This window comes from Gopherus flavomarginatus, chromosome 5, assembly GCF_025201925.1.
Source record: "Gopherus flavomarginatus isolate rGopFla2 chromosome 5, rGopFla2.mat.asm, whole genome shotgun sequence".
Classification (NCBI taxonomy): Eukaryota; Metazoa; Chordata; order Testudines; family Testudinidae; genus Gopherus; species Gopherus flavomarginatus.
Window position 1 is genome coordinate 13365740 of NC_066621.1, and position 16673 is coordinate 13382412.

At 42.1% G+C, this 16673-nt stretch overlaps 1 protein-coding gene across 17 annotated transcripts in view; it reads right to left on the reverse strand.

Moving 5' to 3' along the window:
• The window catches only part of PFKFB2 (6-phosphofructo-2-kinase/fructose-2,6-biphosphatase 2), a 334000-nt gene that overhangs the window by 2946 nt on the left and 314381 nt on the right, over nt 1-16673 (reverse strand). For 10 of the 17 annotated variants that reach the window (XR_007774537.1, XR_007774534.1, XR_007774531.1 and 7 more), the window contains 2 exons: nt 14833-15012; nt 1653-1782 (listed from right to left, as the gene is read on the reverse strand). Coding sequence is in view for 6 of the 17 variants with exons in the window: in XM_050954051.1 (XP_050810008.1) it covers nt 8131-8191; nt 13599-13621; nt 14833-15012 (264 nt within the window). In the remaining 11 variants the exon portion in view is untranslated. The other 7 variants (XM_050954051.1, XM_050954045.1, XM_050954049.1 and 4 more) reach the window with 7 other exon arrangements.

Here is a 16673-nt window from a genome sequence, read left to right on the forward strand (position 1 = left end):
TCCCATGGGTCCAGATGATGAAGATGTCATCAATGTAGCGTAGGTAGAGAACACTAAACACTAAAAACACTGGTCACTTTTTAAACTCTTGCCTAATGATACTGCTTGGGTAATAAGTGTCACAGGATCAGGCCTAGCCCTTCAAAAGGCTAAACATACCTGGATGTGACTCTCAAAAAAACAAAGAGGGAGGGAGAGATGGTGAGTTACCTTTACAGACGGGTGCAGGTGTATGCCACTTCTGGGAAGGCATACAATAAAGATTTTTTTCCTCCAAAAAGTCGGTTACCATTGGCACAAGTGTATGTGACTTGTTTTCCCTCATCAGCTCCCCAACTAGACACAGTGCTGTTGTCAACCTTAGGACTATCTCCACAGCTTTCAGCTTAAAAAGAAAACAAAAACCCAGCACAACTGGAAAACAATCAGTTTTCCCCTGTGCAGAGACAGAAGAGATTGTTGGCAAAAAAAAAAAAAAAAAAAAAAAAAAAAAAAAATACCACCCTGCAAGAAGGAACATGCCCCTTTAATGTGCAATATTAGCATAGGATCTGTGCTGTAGAAAAATAATTCTGCAGTGCCGATCAGGTTTCTTTTGCAAGTGGGAATAACTCAAGGCTTTGCAGAAGCAGCCATGCCAAAGGACAGGCTGCCAAGGACTTATTGCTGAAGTTAGAATGGCTGCTCACTATAGCATCCATATTTAACACTAGCCCCTGCACCACTATGTGTAACCCAGTTACACTGCAGAGTGATTAGAGATATCGCTCGTCTACTTAACTGGATTTCTCAACTCGTATACTAGAGCAGATGGAGCACAGATCTCCGAGCTCGGGGCAACTAGCCATTTGAGGGTTCTTGTGTATATCAAAATGATGAGCTTAGCTCTGGTTATAGTGAGTTGCACCCTTTTTTTTTTTAAGCCTGCCACTGTGGGAGCCGTTCCTTTATAGTCAGCTAAGTGCTCTTGCAGGGTGGTGGGCTGGGGACTGAACTCCTCTTCATCCAAAGAACAGAAAAAGCCTGCAGTGCTGCTGCCTGTGCCTACCAAACCCTTACTCCTTAGGTGCTGCATCTTAACCTAAAAAGACCTACTCCTATAGGCAAGATAGGATCTCACTGGCCTCTTTGCTTAGCTACTTCCTGTACCAAGGCCAGCCACAACTAATTATGGTGGTTACTATGGTATGGTCACCTGTCCACTGAGAACTAGCCAGAGGCAACCATTTGACTCTGACCATCTATCACATGGTAACTACTCTGGAACCAGATCTGGATTTCAACCAGCCACCTATAAAGGAAAAGCTCCCTATCCCATTACAAAATCCCTGAGCCACATTTACACAATCAATTTTTTTGTAGACCTCAAAATAAGATCTAGGTCCTGTTTGATTTGGAGATTGGGATGGTTCAGACTGGGGCTCTTGTTTTTTTCTCACCCCTTTGTTCATCATATCCATTGTGCAGGCACATTTAGCAAACAAGGCAAAAAACAAAACTTGTAATAGGGTTTGAAATGCCAAAAAAAAATACTAAGTTTGAGCTCCCTGAAGGCTTCTTTACAAAGCTCCTCACTGTCAGTCCCATCTTCTGCGTTACAGTTTTCTTCCACATTTCTGGTATTACTCAGCAAGTAGATTTAATGGACTTACCAAACAGAATAGGAAGCCAGGTGACCAGATTGAACAACATTAGCCATATCGTCATCTTTTAATTCCCTTCTTGTCCCAAAGGCTGGATTCCCAGCGTATCACACAGCAGAGGGAAAAGATCCTGTAAGATCTAGAAACAGGAGACAAAACCAGGAGCAAGAACCAGTGAAAGAAGCAGAGTTTAATTCATGGAAATGGGGTATAAAACACAGGGTAAGGTATCCTTCTCCCATATCCCCTGCTATCCACTGAGAAAATGTTCTTAGAAATCGTGGCTCATGATGAAGGAAATATTTACGCACAGAAACAAAGCAAACTAGGAGCAAAAGAGCTCAGCAGCAAAGGTTTAAAGAAATCAGGAGGGAGATAATTTTAAGTGGAATTGATTTATTTTTTACCTGAGCCCAGGTTAAAAACAAAATAAAATAAGCAGAGAGTCTGTATTAGTTTTCACTTTGTAGATGCCCTTTTGCATATTGGCTTATTTTGCTGAGCAAGTTTGGGCAAGCTGAGACTCTGCTTTGGACAATAGAGGCATTGACCTCAGTCAATATTTAATCACTAGTCCACTCCAGGAACCAGGTTCATGTCAAGCACAAACCACAGGCGTTCCCCTCAATTTTCAGACAGCACAGAATATAAACCGCTGAAGAATTATGTTGTGCCGCATGTACCTCTTGGGAGTCTGTCCAACAAACAATAGCCTCCATGCACTTACTGCAGGGCCCAGTAGCAGGGAATAAGGTAGGTTCCAAAAACACCTAGACAAAAACATGTCCCTACTTTGGCAGGCACAAAGCATAGTGCAGTTTCCTTAACCCACAGCTCTGCATCAGGCATTTATACAGTGGCTGGTGCAGGGGATGGGGGGTTGGCAGGAAGGGCATGCATCTGAAGAGGTGGTGTTTTTTACCCACAAAAGCTTATGCCCAAATAAATCTGTTAGTCTTTAAGATGCCACCGGACTCCTCGTTGTCCCATTTCTTAGAGCTCAACAGCTTCCCAGCCAGGGAACTAGTGTTTTTCCCTGACTCTTTACATATTGGTCTGCAGTTTGGAGTACCTTTTCTTGGATGTTATGATGGACTGTTTACTGCAGCCTACAGCTTCAAGACCAGTGCAGGGCTGCCCCCTTGCATTTCTCCAGGAATTTCACAAGTAAGTCGCTGCAGCTGGGCAGCTACCAGACATCTTCAGGGGACTTAACAGAGTTCTCTAAAGATCCCCTGCCACTGAAGAGTTATTGTGTAACTGACACCATGAGGGAGGAGGTAAAGAACACCTAGGATCTGTGTTCCCACTACGCAGGGAAGTAGCGATACTCCTTGGGGTTATAATGCCAAGTCACTCCTTCTACCAAATAAGTTTGCCTGTGCAATGCTGCTTAACTTTCATAACCCTTCCAAACCAAACACAGCATGACATCCACAAACACGCCCATGCAGGTCTTCCCAGTCTATCCCACTGCCAGAACAGCTCACATGAAAGTTTATTTATTTTTATTTTTTAAAATGTAAAATACACCTTGATATAAATACTCAAGGTCAGATTTTACATTTGAAAGAAACAAATATTTTTCAAAACCATTATTAGAAAACCCCCTCTGACTTTCCCTCTAAGCCAACTATCTAGCAGCCCACCAGCACCCTCACTCAAATACTGGGAAGAAATCTGAGCCTTGGCTTGTGTGTGAATATTAAATAGACTTGGGTTGTCAAACTAATGGGGAAAGTCAATTTCTGAGTCAAAGAACCCTCCACTGAGAGCTCCTGGCTGCCAGCTGCAGATGTTCAAATCTTGGGATTCTCGGTGTTGTCAACTCTCATGATTTTATCACAAGACTTGTGATACTGGTGGTTTTTCTTAAAGTCCCCTCTCCTGGAATCATGTGATTATATGAGATTCTAGGCTTTCCTAAAAAACAGTTTATAATCCTTATAGTTGTAGAGAAAAGCTTGAAAATCTGAACCCTAAATGCTCGAACACCAGAATGCAAGTAAAAAGATCCGACTGTTAATTTTTTTTAAATTATGATTTTAAGACAATTATCATTTGGGGGGAATTATTGCAGCGAGGGTATAAGATGTGGATGCAATAACTACTTAATGTCATTCTCAAACCTAACCAATAATTGATTCACTTTGATTAGCCCAGCCTTGTCTCCTTTATACATTTTAACTGCTACTCTCTTAATGGTTTCCACAGACTTTATATATTCCCAGACATTATTATAGTGTTATGAAGCCTGCATACAATATGAACCCCAAACTGTCAATGGAGGCTTTGCCCATTACAGCAAATACTGGAGGGAAAAATCACAGAGGAATCAAGATTTGTTGTAGAGACCCTTTATCATAAACAAACATTTGTGAATGTCTATGTGTAATTGCAACCAGCACACAGAAAATATATCCAGGAAGGTTTGCAAATACTGTACTCTTCAACCTGAACATAAAAATAAAAAGCAATAAAGTGCCAAAATTTCAAGTATTCTTGGAACAAACTTCTCATAAGATATGGAAAAAGGACATCAGTGCAACATATATGCTGTTTGCCTGATCCTGCACTTCTGATACAGACACAATTGGGAGGGATAGCTCAGTGTTTTGAGCATTGGCCTGCTAAACCCAGAGTTGTGAGTTCAGTCCTTGAGGGGGCCATTTAGGGAACTGGGGGAAAAAATCTGTCTGGACATTGGTCCTGCTTTGGGCAGGGGGTTGGACTAGATGACCTCTTGAGGTCTCTTCCAACCCTGATATCCTATGATTCTATGAAAATTCTGATTGCACAAGGACAGCAGAATTGGGCCTCACAGCACCCTTTCAAAGCCAAATAACTATGCCTGTGACTTCATTCAGGACAGGAACCTCTGATGCACAGCTTGGTGCAACCCCTCCCTCCCATTTATGTATTTGTTGCAAGTATCCAAGACCACATCAAGCACACACAAATGTAAGTTGCCTAGCCTGATTTAATTTGTTTTTATCTCCATAAGCCTTTTTCAACATTCTAATTACCCCTGACACCTCATAGCTAAGATTGAAAAGATTTCACACAAGTGAAAACAAATATTTTTCTTTTTTGAAAACTATCATTAAAAGAAAGACATGAAAAAAAATTGCAGCTCACCAAATGTAAAAGAAGACAGCAATTGCATCTTAACGCAATGTCCTGAGGGACAGACGGTGCTTATTTCATAGTGCAGGATGCAGTGCCTTGTTGTGTATTAACAGCTACTGGACATAAAAGCTAGTGAAAATTAGATGGAAAAAGTCTAGCCTCTGGGATAATACCAGGGAAGTCAATGAACCACTTAGTCCCTGGCTAAGCTGACTCCTGACAGAATATCAAACTGGTGCAAATGTAGCTTACACCTATTTCGCAGGCACTGGCATGAAAATGGTGTAACTGCTTTGCTGCTTGTTTTCTGACAGGCTTACACTGCAAAATGTAACTTTCACCACTAATAAATTTGTTCCTTAGGAACGTACCAAGGCTAGATTCAGCTTTGTTACATCGGTGTGGAGTAACTCAACTGGCTCAACTGACAATGGAGTCACCTCAGACTGAAAATGGTGTAACCAGTGTGCAGTGGTCCCCACTCTGGGTTTGGTTGGGAAGTGTTGGCTAGTGGTCATGGCCACAACCCCAGACTGCCAAGGGGGCTGTGGGGAGGGGAGCCCGGGCCCTCCCACTCCACCAGACTCCAACCCAGAGCCCTTTGGACTACCAGTAACCTGGCAACCAAAGCTACTTGCGGCTGTCCTCCCTGGTCCTCTTCCTCTCGTCTCCCCCTCTGGGGCCAGCTCAGTCCAGTCAGCCTAGTGAGGAAATCCAAATCAACAGAAACAAGATGGAGCTGCCACTGTCCAGGACCACCGGACACTTCCCTCTTTGTTTGTCTCTGTGGAGGGTCCTCCCTTCCCTCAAGGAGGGCCTCTTTAGTCAGCTGGGTCAGAGCCTTTAGGTTTCCCTCTGTTCTGCTCTGCTGGAGCTATGGGATGCAGGTCTGCTCACCTTCAGTGCTACTCGCCAAATGAGCTAATTCGTTGCCTATTAATTCCTCCAGCAGATGGAACATTTGCTGCAGGTGTGGCGGGGCAAGGCTGGTGTCATAACTTTCCTACTCAGATCTGAACCTTAGAGTTCAGAACATGAGAAGCTAGCATGAAACCTCCAAACTTAATTACCAGCTTGGATCTGATATCGCTGCCACCAGCCAGAAGATTCCAGCATCTGGCTCACTCTGGTCTCCCCAAAACCTTCCCTGGGGGACCCTAAGACTCAGATTCCTTGAGTCTCACAACAAAGGGGAATAAACCATTTCCCTTCCCCCTCCTCCCCTCCAGGTGTTCCCTCCCTGGGTTCCTGGAGAGATATACAGATTCAAGCTCCATGAATCTAAACAAAGGGATTTCACCCTCTTTACCTCCTCCCAGATTTCCCCGCCCTGGGTACTCTGGGAGATTCCCTGCTTCACGTCCTTGAAACACAAGTACCGAGAGATCTAATCTCTCTCCCCCCTCACCCAGAGGGTATGCAAAGTCAGGCTTAGTAAATGTAACACAAAGAGATTTTCCCCCTCCCTTCGTTTCATAGCCTTAACCAGTGAAAAACACTCAAACAGGTCTTAAAAAGAAAGCTTTATATAAAAAGAAAGAAAAAGACATAAAATTGGTCTCTGTATCAAGGTGACAATATACAGGGTCAATTGCTTAAAAGAAAAAATGAATAAACAGTCTTATCCAAAAAGAATACAATTTAAAACATTTCAGCAACTATACACATGTAAATACAAAAAAAACAATATAAACCTATTGTTTTACTATGCTTGTACTTACAACTTGGAAACAGAAGATTAGAAAGCCTGGAGATTCCTGTGGTCACTCTCAGAGCCCAGAAAGAGAACAGACCAAGAACAAAGGACTCACACCCAAAACTTCCCTCCACCCAGATTTGAAAAGTCTTGTTTCCTGATTGGTCCTCTGGTCAGGTGTTGTTTGTTATCCCTTTCCAGGTGAAAGAGACATTAACCCTTAGCTATTTGTTTATGACAGCTGGCTGAGCCCAAAACAAGCCCTTGTTGCTCAGTGTGGGGTTTGTGCACCCCATTGTGCTTACTCTTTAAGTAGAGCTAAGATTGCACAACCCGTCCTCATGTTGGAGCACTCACTCACATGAGTAGCACTTAGGAATGAGGTGAAAGAGACAACATGAAAAATTATATCGTTGGGTTCACCTCTCAGTTAATAATGACAAAACTCTGAACTTGATCTGCATAACTCTGGCACCAGCCAAATACATACATCAGGAATGGCTTGAGGCAAGAATGCATTTGTAAGTTTAGCTGTGCCAAGAAGTGTTCCTACATCTAAAAGCACATTTTATCACCCATTCTGTTACTCACCTATATCTACATGCCAAGTATAAGAATTTTCATTGCAGAAGAAAGCTCAGTACAACGTTGCCAGTACTGATATATTTATCAAATTATACATATCCCTTTTGCAAGCTGAATTTAAGGTCAAACATTGATGGACAAAGATATCGGACTTAACTAAAACACAGGGGACCGCGCTCTGACACATTCTACACATGCTTGTTAGCACCTTACCCTGCAAGCAGGGGGACTACTGGCACAGTAAGGGTACCAGACCCAACTTCCCAAAACACATTTCTATTGTGGAACCGATCACTGGTATTGATTAAAAAGTTACAATGTCAATATATTAGCAGCAACATTCATACATTCTGGCAGGGGAAAAAATACCAGTTATCTAATGATGTAACCACAAGCTCACCCATAATAGAAAAATAATTAACTTCACAATGTTGTGCAAAGTGATTACAGCATATTGTGCATAGTCAAATTACAATACATTGCTGTTTGCCTTCACTTTGCAGTGTTATTTTAACCCTAGGAAAGCAAGTAAGCAAATGGTAGATTTGGATGAAAGCGCATGTATTTAGACAGGAAGTGACCACGGATGCAAATGTGCGACAGCCCACAAGTCTCTTCCTCCAACATGCTTTCTCTTCCTCATTTTTGTTACTTGTCTCTAATTCATTAGATATCTTTCATAAATAAAAACAGGGGAGCCTGCTCCCACAGAAGTCAAGGGCAAAACTGCCCTTCAGCGAGAGAAGCCTGTAAGGTCAAGCCCATGTCAAATACTAAATGGGAGTGTTTGTTTTAATTCAGAAGGTGTAAGATTATGTTAGGCATCACACGCGCACACACAGTTACTTTAAAAGAGGCTTGATAAGTTCCCAAGGTGAGGCTTCTTCTGCCCCAGCTGTGAATCGTTCTAGCATTCGCAGCAAGGAACCATTTTTATCATTTTTAAAGAGAGCTGAAAACAAGTTACTGGGCCATAGTGTGTTGTTAATTGGCTCATTCTACTTCCATGTCTGCAGTGACAGCTCCAGCCAACATGGATTGTTGATGCATTCTAGTTCCACAAGGAGATTTGTCCTTTCAAGTGTCCATTAAGTTTTCAGCCAAGTTCATGATGAAACCAAGACCTCTACCTCTACCTCTAGAAATGAGAAATCAAAAAGGCGCAAATTATAACTGTGCAAAGCTGAAAGGAGATAAGCCATTGAAATCACTCTGGACAATGGAGCTGAGACTACCTATTGCTAAGTATAAAGTATGATACTTTAATAGTATGAAATATAGAGCCATAACATCCCAGTAGTTTTTAAGACCATTCCTACTGATTTCAGAGGGGAGTTTTGCTGGCAGCATATGACCCATGACAACAACAGAGGTAACCCATTTTCTCTTCTAGGAACAAATATCTTCCATACACAATCTTGTGCTCATTAATTCTCTCCTTCAGATACATCTCAGTTTCAAATCATAACATCTCTGCACATGTCCCATAGTGTTCTTCCTCTAAACTTACGACATGTAATTCTCTTCTAGGCTATGATATCACAAATATAGAGTTGGTGCCTTCAAGTGTTACAGTTAAAGGACACAGTTTTACTTGGGAAATGATGGAAGTGAACTTTGGGCATATACAGCTCAAGTCTCCACTAACTCACACTTCGCATAATTCTTTATCACTGTGCAAAGTGGGTATAAATCAGAACATTGGCGTTTCACACATGAAGTGTAGAAAAGTTTACTGGAGCACACAATGAGAAGAAAAGCAATACTGAAGCAGTCCAGAGGTTCAAAGTTACTTCATTTTATTTATCTGATCCACAAGAAAGTTTACAACACAAATATTCAGAAACAACATTACAATATCTATTTTGCAGGCCCATATTTGCAAAAAAAAAAAAATCAACCACGTGAAACACTTTGCTGGTTTTACAACTATGCTCCTTCCATACAGGAAATGTACTAATGACGTTCTGATGCATTTTATAAAGAGAATGCATTCATGTGAGCAAGACTAGCAGGTAACTTTACAGACACGCAGTTATATAAACTAAAATACAAAGGCCAAGATTTTCAAAAGTGACTAATGTATTTAGGTGCCCAACATGAGTCACCTTAAAGGGGCCTGAATTGCAGAAATTGCTGAGCACTTCCCTTCAGACGTAAGGGGCACTTCTGAAGATTGTGGCCCAATCTTGTAAATCAGTCTGTGCCGTTTTATTTATGGTATAGTCATCAGTGCTTAGCAGTAAAGAGACACGAACTAAGTCATTGACTCAATGACAAAAATCACCAAAACACATTTACTCTTTTAAAAACATTCAGAAAATCAGACATGACATTTTTCCATGTGTGATTTACAAACAAGTCATATTTGATTAAAAATAAAACTTCTCCCACCCCAAGCAATCACAAACAGAAAACACAAGCAACTTTTTATAACAAACCAATGCCAGCATAAGATGCTAGTATTCTATAACGAACATGTCTATAGCAACACATTCACACCAAGTTTTAATGCAAAACAAAACCATTGGGGGGGGGGGAAAGGATGTTGTAGACTAAATTCCACAAAGTGCTGGACTAAGTTCCATCAGTTTGTTTGCACACACACCCCCTCCACCAGCTTCTTCATATAGAGACTCAAGCTTAAAGTGCAATTATGGCTAGAAAATAACATTGTTAAAATGGCATTTGGGGGCGGGGGAGGGCTGCAGGTTTATTTCTTCAGGGTACAATTAATTTCTGTGCAAAGTACCGGCACAGAGGCCAGGCATAAGCAGCACGCAGGCCTTGTTCCTCAGTCCAGTGGTGAATTTCACTCTTGTTGATCAGAAATCTTATTTGCTCAATTTACAAGTGAAAATGACAATTTACCTAGTTGCCAGTGACACAAGCTCCCACCTGGAGACCTAGCTGGCACCCTGCTGTCTCACTTCATTCCCAGCAAAACAGACTCTGCAACTGGACCTTAGCCTGACCATTCTACTGGGGCTTGCTCCTGTGGACGTGTCAAGGCAAAACTCTCACCTACTTTACTGGGAACAGGATCAGCCCCACAGCGAAGGTTAGGGGGGAGGAGAATAAAATCCATCTTGCTCTCCCATGCGTATATGTTTGTGTCAGTAAAGTCCCCAGATGAGACACAGAGACAGAGACACACACAGAGCGAACTGAGAAGGTGCCATTTCTGCATAACACCTTTGCTGATAATACCCAAAACATTCACTCAGTATCTAGCAACATCCATTGACATTTCGTGCGTTATTGCAGCTTGAGTAAAACAGTCATAACATCACTTTATCATTTAAATAAAACTTTTCTGTACCTGTTATTTAAAATCTATGTTAAGATAGAGAGAATAAATGACAAAACAAGGCACGTTATCCTGAAATCCATAACATAGTCATTTATCCTAAGGAATGTATGCCTATAAAATGCTGGTTACGAACAGGGAGGCTACGTAATCACAGTAAAAGTGCTGCAGAGATTCACTCTCGTTACAAAGTGCAATTAAATTTAAAATCCTTTCGTTAGCAGATGAGTTACAAGCAGCTCCTGGATAGATCACTGTGTGGTAACTACAAGTTCTGATTGTGCCTGTAGATGCATGTTCACAATGACTGTAGACATTCAATGGAAGTTGTTCAATTCTGATCGGAAATTGTGCTTGTCTTGATTCAACACAAAGTACAGCCCTCCCCACTTGAAAGAGGTGTTTAAGTGACATCTGAAAACAGCAAGACCCATGTCTGGCTGTAGCATTCCTTTTTTTGGTACTATCTTTGAGAATGAAATATGAATGGAGTCTCTTTTATGAAACCCTAATTTTCCATTCTTACTATGTGTGTTAGATGTCTGGAAAATAATTGAACCAGCAATCATTTTCCTTTCCATCTGCAGAACACAGTTCTACATAAAGAGAGAATTGGCATACGATTCATAAGTGGAAACTGTAAGTTAAGGCAGCTCAGCAAATGACAATTAAAAAAAGCAGTTTCAATATAGCTCGAAAATGAAGCTGTCAAATAGGATAAGGCATCTAACTTCAGTGTCACAGGGAAAAAATGCATTTCTCCCTCCCATTTTTTTTTCTACCAGTGAAACTGAAAGACAAGTGCATTGCCTATAAAATGGAGATGGCCACAGAATATCTGTTCCTCAGAGCATAATGTTGTCAGTATCAAGAAGTCTTTGCAACTCTGATGAATTGCAAACAAATTTCTATAGGGTTAAATTCTGTCTTGGGTGTGTGGGAGGGAATGCATTAGGTCCATGTAATGACTGAACACCCAAGAGGAATAGTCTGGAAGAGTGTAGTCTGCGCTTCCCTCTGCATGGGGTAGTTCCTGGCCACTGGATCCATGAAATGAAAAAAAAAAACCTGACGTGTTTTAACAAAGTTAAAAAAAGAATAACTGACCATCACGGTCATCTTAACAGTTTGACATGCAACACCAGATTGAGACGATCCCCATTAGAAAGTCTTGGAAACCACAGTTTTTAAAAAGCTGTTTCAAGATCAGTTTTCTAATTTAAAATCAATAGTTAAAATGAGCTCCCCTCAAGTCCACGACAATGATATTTGGCACTTACATAGCACCTTTCATCAGATGATCTCAAAGCGCTTTAGAAACATGGGTACTATCCCCAGATGGGAAACCAAGGTACAGGGAGATTAAGTGACTTGGTCAATGCCATAAAATTAGTCAATATGGAACCCATGGAATGGAACCCATAACTTTAGACTCCCAGAACCCAATTCTAAAACATTCCTCTGGCTGCCAAGGTGGTCACCAAGGAGAGACAGTTTTTGAAAGCCTTGTTCTAATGCAAACATTTTTCAGCTTCTTTGAGAATATTCCTTTAAAGCAAAGTCACTTATTCAATATAGCAACAGTAACATTGTTGAGTATAGAACTGCGTTCCAGGCACAGTCAAAAATCACTGGAGAAAGAAAGAGATTTCATGCCAAATGGTTGCAACTGGGCATTTAAATGGAGTTACGACAAATGCATAGGAGAAAATGATATCACTCCCCAGAGGAGAAAGCAAAAATGCTGTGATAACATTAAACACACATGTACAAAACCCAAAGAGACACCTACTAAGAACCACAACTAAATTAAATAAAAACAAATCTCACATTGCACAATCCGTTTCACAAATAAGGTAAATAAAATGCAACGTCAAAGTTATAGAAGTCAATTTCACAGGCAAGGCGTAAACTGAAACAGCAAGTACATCAAGAGATATTTGTATTAACATTTGCAGTGACATTCACTCAGGCATTTAAAGCAGGGACAAGAAAGGGACTCGTGGTCAGCAAGGTTGGATCTGAGCAACACAGGCACAAAGGGAAGCACGGGTAATTTCCTGGCCATTCTGTACAGTGTGACACTAAATTCCTCTCACTCGACAGCCTCACTTGGTGGCTGAGATAGAAACCAAGGACTCACAGGTGATGTTGTTTGCTGACTCCCTGGAGAGAAGGGATAATAGACTATTTATGTCCTCTCTCACTGGATGTAAGAAAGAGATGCTACAGTATCCTTCAGCCCCATCCAATTCACCCCTCCAGTAGGATTATGGGATCTGATAGTTAGTGAAGATTAATAATTATACTTAACACTAACACAGCACTCTTCACTGTCTAAGCACTTTACAAAGTTCACAATCCTGTGAGGGACCAAGTTGCTCCTGTAAGGTGGGAAATTAATTCAACCCCCACTTGAAGTCAATGGATGTTGAGGGTTTTCAGCAGCATTTGGGACTAGGCTATAATTAAATAACCATCACAAAAACCCTGTGAGATAATACTTGCCTATCACATAGGGGGAACTAAGGCAGACAAGGTAAGACACGTGCCCAAGCCCTCAGAGAGTTGGTGTCCCAGCAGGAATTAAAGCTCAAGAAGTTCCTGGCTCAGGCTACTAGACTCTGGCAGAACTTTCCCTCCTTCAATTTATTGAAGTCTTCATGTAAATGGTTCTGAAGTCCTGCAGACTAGGGTTGCATCATGCCATCCACCTCTGTGCATAACTCACCCTTTATTCATCTCCGTAAGGAATTCCTAGCATGGATCAACAACAAAACTACAGCTACTAGCATCCTGTGCTGTAAACAGACACCTAGGGCCAAAATCTTGCCTGGTATAATTCCACAGAATGATTTCTACAGAATTACACCCAGAACATATTTGGGGCCTGATACACCATTCATCTATCCCAGTAATCTTGCTGATCTGGGGTGAAATTCACCCCTCTGCAAATGGCCAGCATGAAGTCTATGCACCATTATATTCCATTTCAACCCTCGCACCTGCCTCTGCAGATGATGAATTTCACCTATGATAAATAGATTCTCCACCAACGATGGCCCTTCTTTGATTTGCTGGATTATTATGTGACAAATGATTTCCTTCTGCCCCAAGCATTCACTGTTCCCCCGCTCTCTCCACAATGATTGCCATGCAATTATAATTAAAAGAATTGCTACTTACTAAACAAGCCCAGAGAGAATGCATACAAGCTATGCTCAGTGATACTCACAAGCAAGCACTTCCCATTTGAAGCTGCAAAGAAAAAAGAAACAGCACAAGATAGCTCATATTGCATTTTAAAATAGACTAAAAAATAATAATATAAAAGCAGAGCAGAAAACAAGGAAAAATTGAAACAACCCCCAGAATCTCATGTGAAGGCAGGACCATTGCAGGCTTGTATAAGAAACAACTACCTCATACAAGCCAGGGAAACTGCATCCTAAAGCACCAGTGAAGTCCAGCCAGTCATTCAGTTTCTTGGCTGAACACTCATTTAAATGGCTCTGCCCAGTTCAGTGTATTCCATATTGATAAGCTGCAACGTTAATGTCAGTACAGGGAGAAATGGTTTTTAAATACTAAGTTTAAAGGGACGTTTTCAGGTTTTGAAACATACTCTCTGTAGCTCAGATTTTCAAAAGTGACTAGATATTTTGGGTGTCTCTGTTTTCATCAAGTGCCCTCTGAAAATCAGGCTCCTTTATAGTGTCTTAAAATTGGGTATCCCAAATCTGCCACTTTTGAAAATTTAGACCTGTGTTTTACTATTACCACAGTAGAATTATTAGAACTGAACGGGGGCCCAAATTGTCACGTTACCTATTCTTTTTTATTTGTGGAAATCAGCGAAGCAACACCAGTGTGAAAGCAGAGATACACTGGTGAATCAGGACCTCAGCTTTAAAAGTGTTACTTACAATTCAGTATTTATGCAGTGCGAAGTGCAAAAAACTAAGCATCCAGCTTGGAACAACAAAAACAGACTAATCCATTTCAATTTACAAAGAGGCAGAATGACTTCTCCCCACAACAAAATCATGCGTGCAAAGCTGCTGATCAGTTTCACTGGTAGCAGAGGATCACTTTGTTGCATATACCTTATGACATTCGGGCAAGCAGAGAGTCCCTTAAAAATCAACTTGTCTGTCTGGAAAGGGGAATCGTATTTTAAAACACACAAACCAGGAACTCATTGTTAGTCAATGACATTCACTCTGCAGGGAGCAGGGCATTTTATGCTTACACGATTGCAGTTGCACCGCAATTTGCTGACTCTTAAGGAATTTGTAATCTGAAGCTATGTTAAAGCAGGGATGATGATAAGGCATCTAAACTTCAAGACATTTCATTTGTGCATTGCTCAGGACCATTGGAAAACAGGAGTAATTGTTTGGCCATTAGTTCTGTGTTTGACCAGGGAGAGAGGGATAAGATAGAGAAGTTACCACTTGAACACTGACTTGTAGCTTCTGCTTATCAGCCCCATCTCGAGTCTCTGGGAATAGCGGAGATCCCACTGGGTTGAGAGGCCTGCTCCCAACACTGTAATTTCGTGTGCGCTTTATTGTGTCCGAACTGGCCAGAGGCGTAAAGCTGTTTCTTCTCATCCTTACAGGGGTTTGGCTCTTTGGAAGGTTGTTCTGATTGAAAATGGAGCATATTACAAGAAATGAATAGCAGAACCACAATCTGAGGCCTGGTCTACACTACGCGTTTAAACCGAATTTAGTAGCGTTAAATTGACTTAACCCTGCACTCGTCCACACAACGAGGCCCTTTATATCGAGATAAAGGGCTCTTTAAACCGGTTTCTGTACTCCTCCCTGACGAGAGGAGTAGCACTGAAATCGGTATTGCCATATCGGATTAGAGTTAGTGTGGCCGCAAATCGACGGTATTGGCCTCCGGGTGGTATCCCACAGTGCATCATTGTGACTGCTCTGGAAAGCAATCTGAACTCAGCTGCACTGGCCAGGTAGACAGGAAAAGCCCCGTGAACTTTTGAATTTCATTTCCTGTTTGCCCAGCGTGGAGCTCTGATCAGCACAGGTGGCGATGCAGTCCCAAATCCAAAAAGAGCTCCAGCATGAACTGTACGGGAGATACTGGATCTGATCGCTGTATGGGGAGATAAATCTGTTCTATCAGAGCTCCATTACAGAAGATGAAATGACAAAGCATTTGAAAAAATCTCCAGGCTATGACAGACAGAGGCCATAGCAGGGATTCAACACAGTGCTGTGTGACAAGAGTAACGGAAAGCCAAAAAATCAAATGGACGCTCATGGAGGGAGGGAGGGGATACTGAGGACTTCAGCTATCCCACAGTCCCCGCAGTCTCCGAAAAGTATTTGCATTCTTGGCTGAGCTCCCAGTGCCTGTAGGGTCAAACACATTGTCCAGGGTGGTTCAGGGTATATCTCGTCAATTTACCCTCCGTGAAAGAAAAGGAAAAAAAATCGTTTCTTGACTTTTTTCCATGTCACCCTATGTCTACTGCATGCTGCTGGTAGACACAGTGCTGCAGCACTGAACAGCAGCATCCTCTCCCCTCCCCTCCCCGATGGCAGATGGTACAGTACAAAATGACTGATAGCCGTCCTCATCATCCTGTGAGTGCTCCTGTCTGGCCTTGGTGAGGTCGGCTGGGGGCGCCTGTGTAAAAATAGGAATGACTCCCGGTCATTCCTGGCAGATGGTACAGAACGGCTGGTAACCGCCTTCATCATAGCAACTGGTGGCTAAGCTCCATCAGCCCCCCCTCCCTCAACCCCTTCATATCTAAAGAAAAGATTCTGTACTGCCTGGACTATCATAGCAGCAGGAGGCTGGGCTCCTCTCCCTCGCCACCGTTTAATGTCCTGCCTGACTATCATAGAAGCTGGAGGCTGCCTCCTCCTCAATTAATCTTACTAAAAAGTCAGTGTTTCTTATTCCTGCATTCTTTATTACTTCACCACACAAATGGGGGGACACTGCAACGGTAGCCCAGGAGGGTTGGGGGAGGAGGGAAGCAACGGCTGGGGTTGTTGCAGGGGCACCCCCTAGAATGGCATGCAGCTCATCATTTCTGCGGGATCTGACACAGAGCAGCTGTGCTCTTGGTTTTCTGGTACACTGGTTCTCTAGTACTCTTGCCCATATTCTAGGTAGGACTGACTGTATTTTTAGATAAAACATAAAGGAGGGAATGACCCAGGGAGTCATTCCCATTTTTGTCTTTGCGCCCCCGGCTGACCTCAGCAAAGGCCAACCAGGAGCACCCACGACAGCAGCAGACAGTACAGAATGACTGATAACT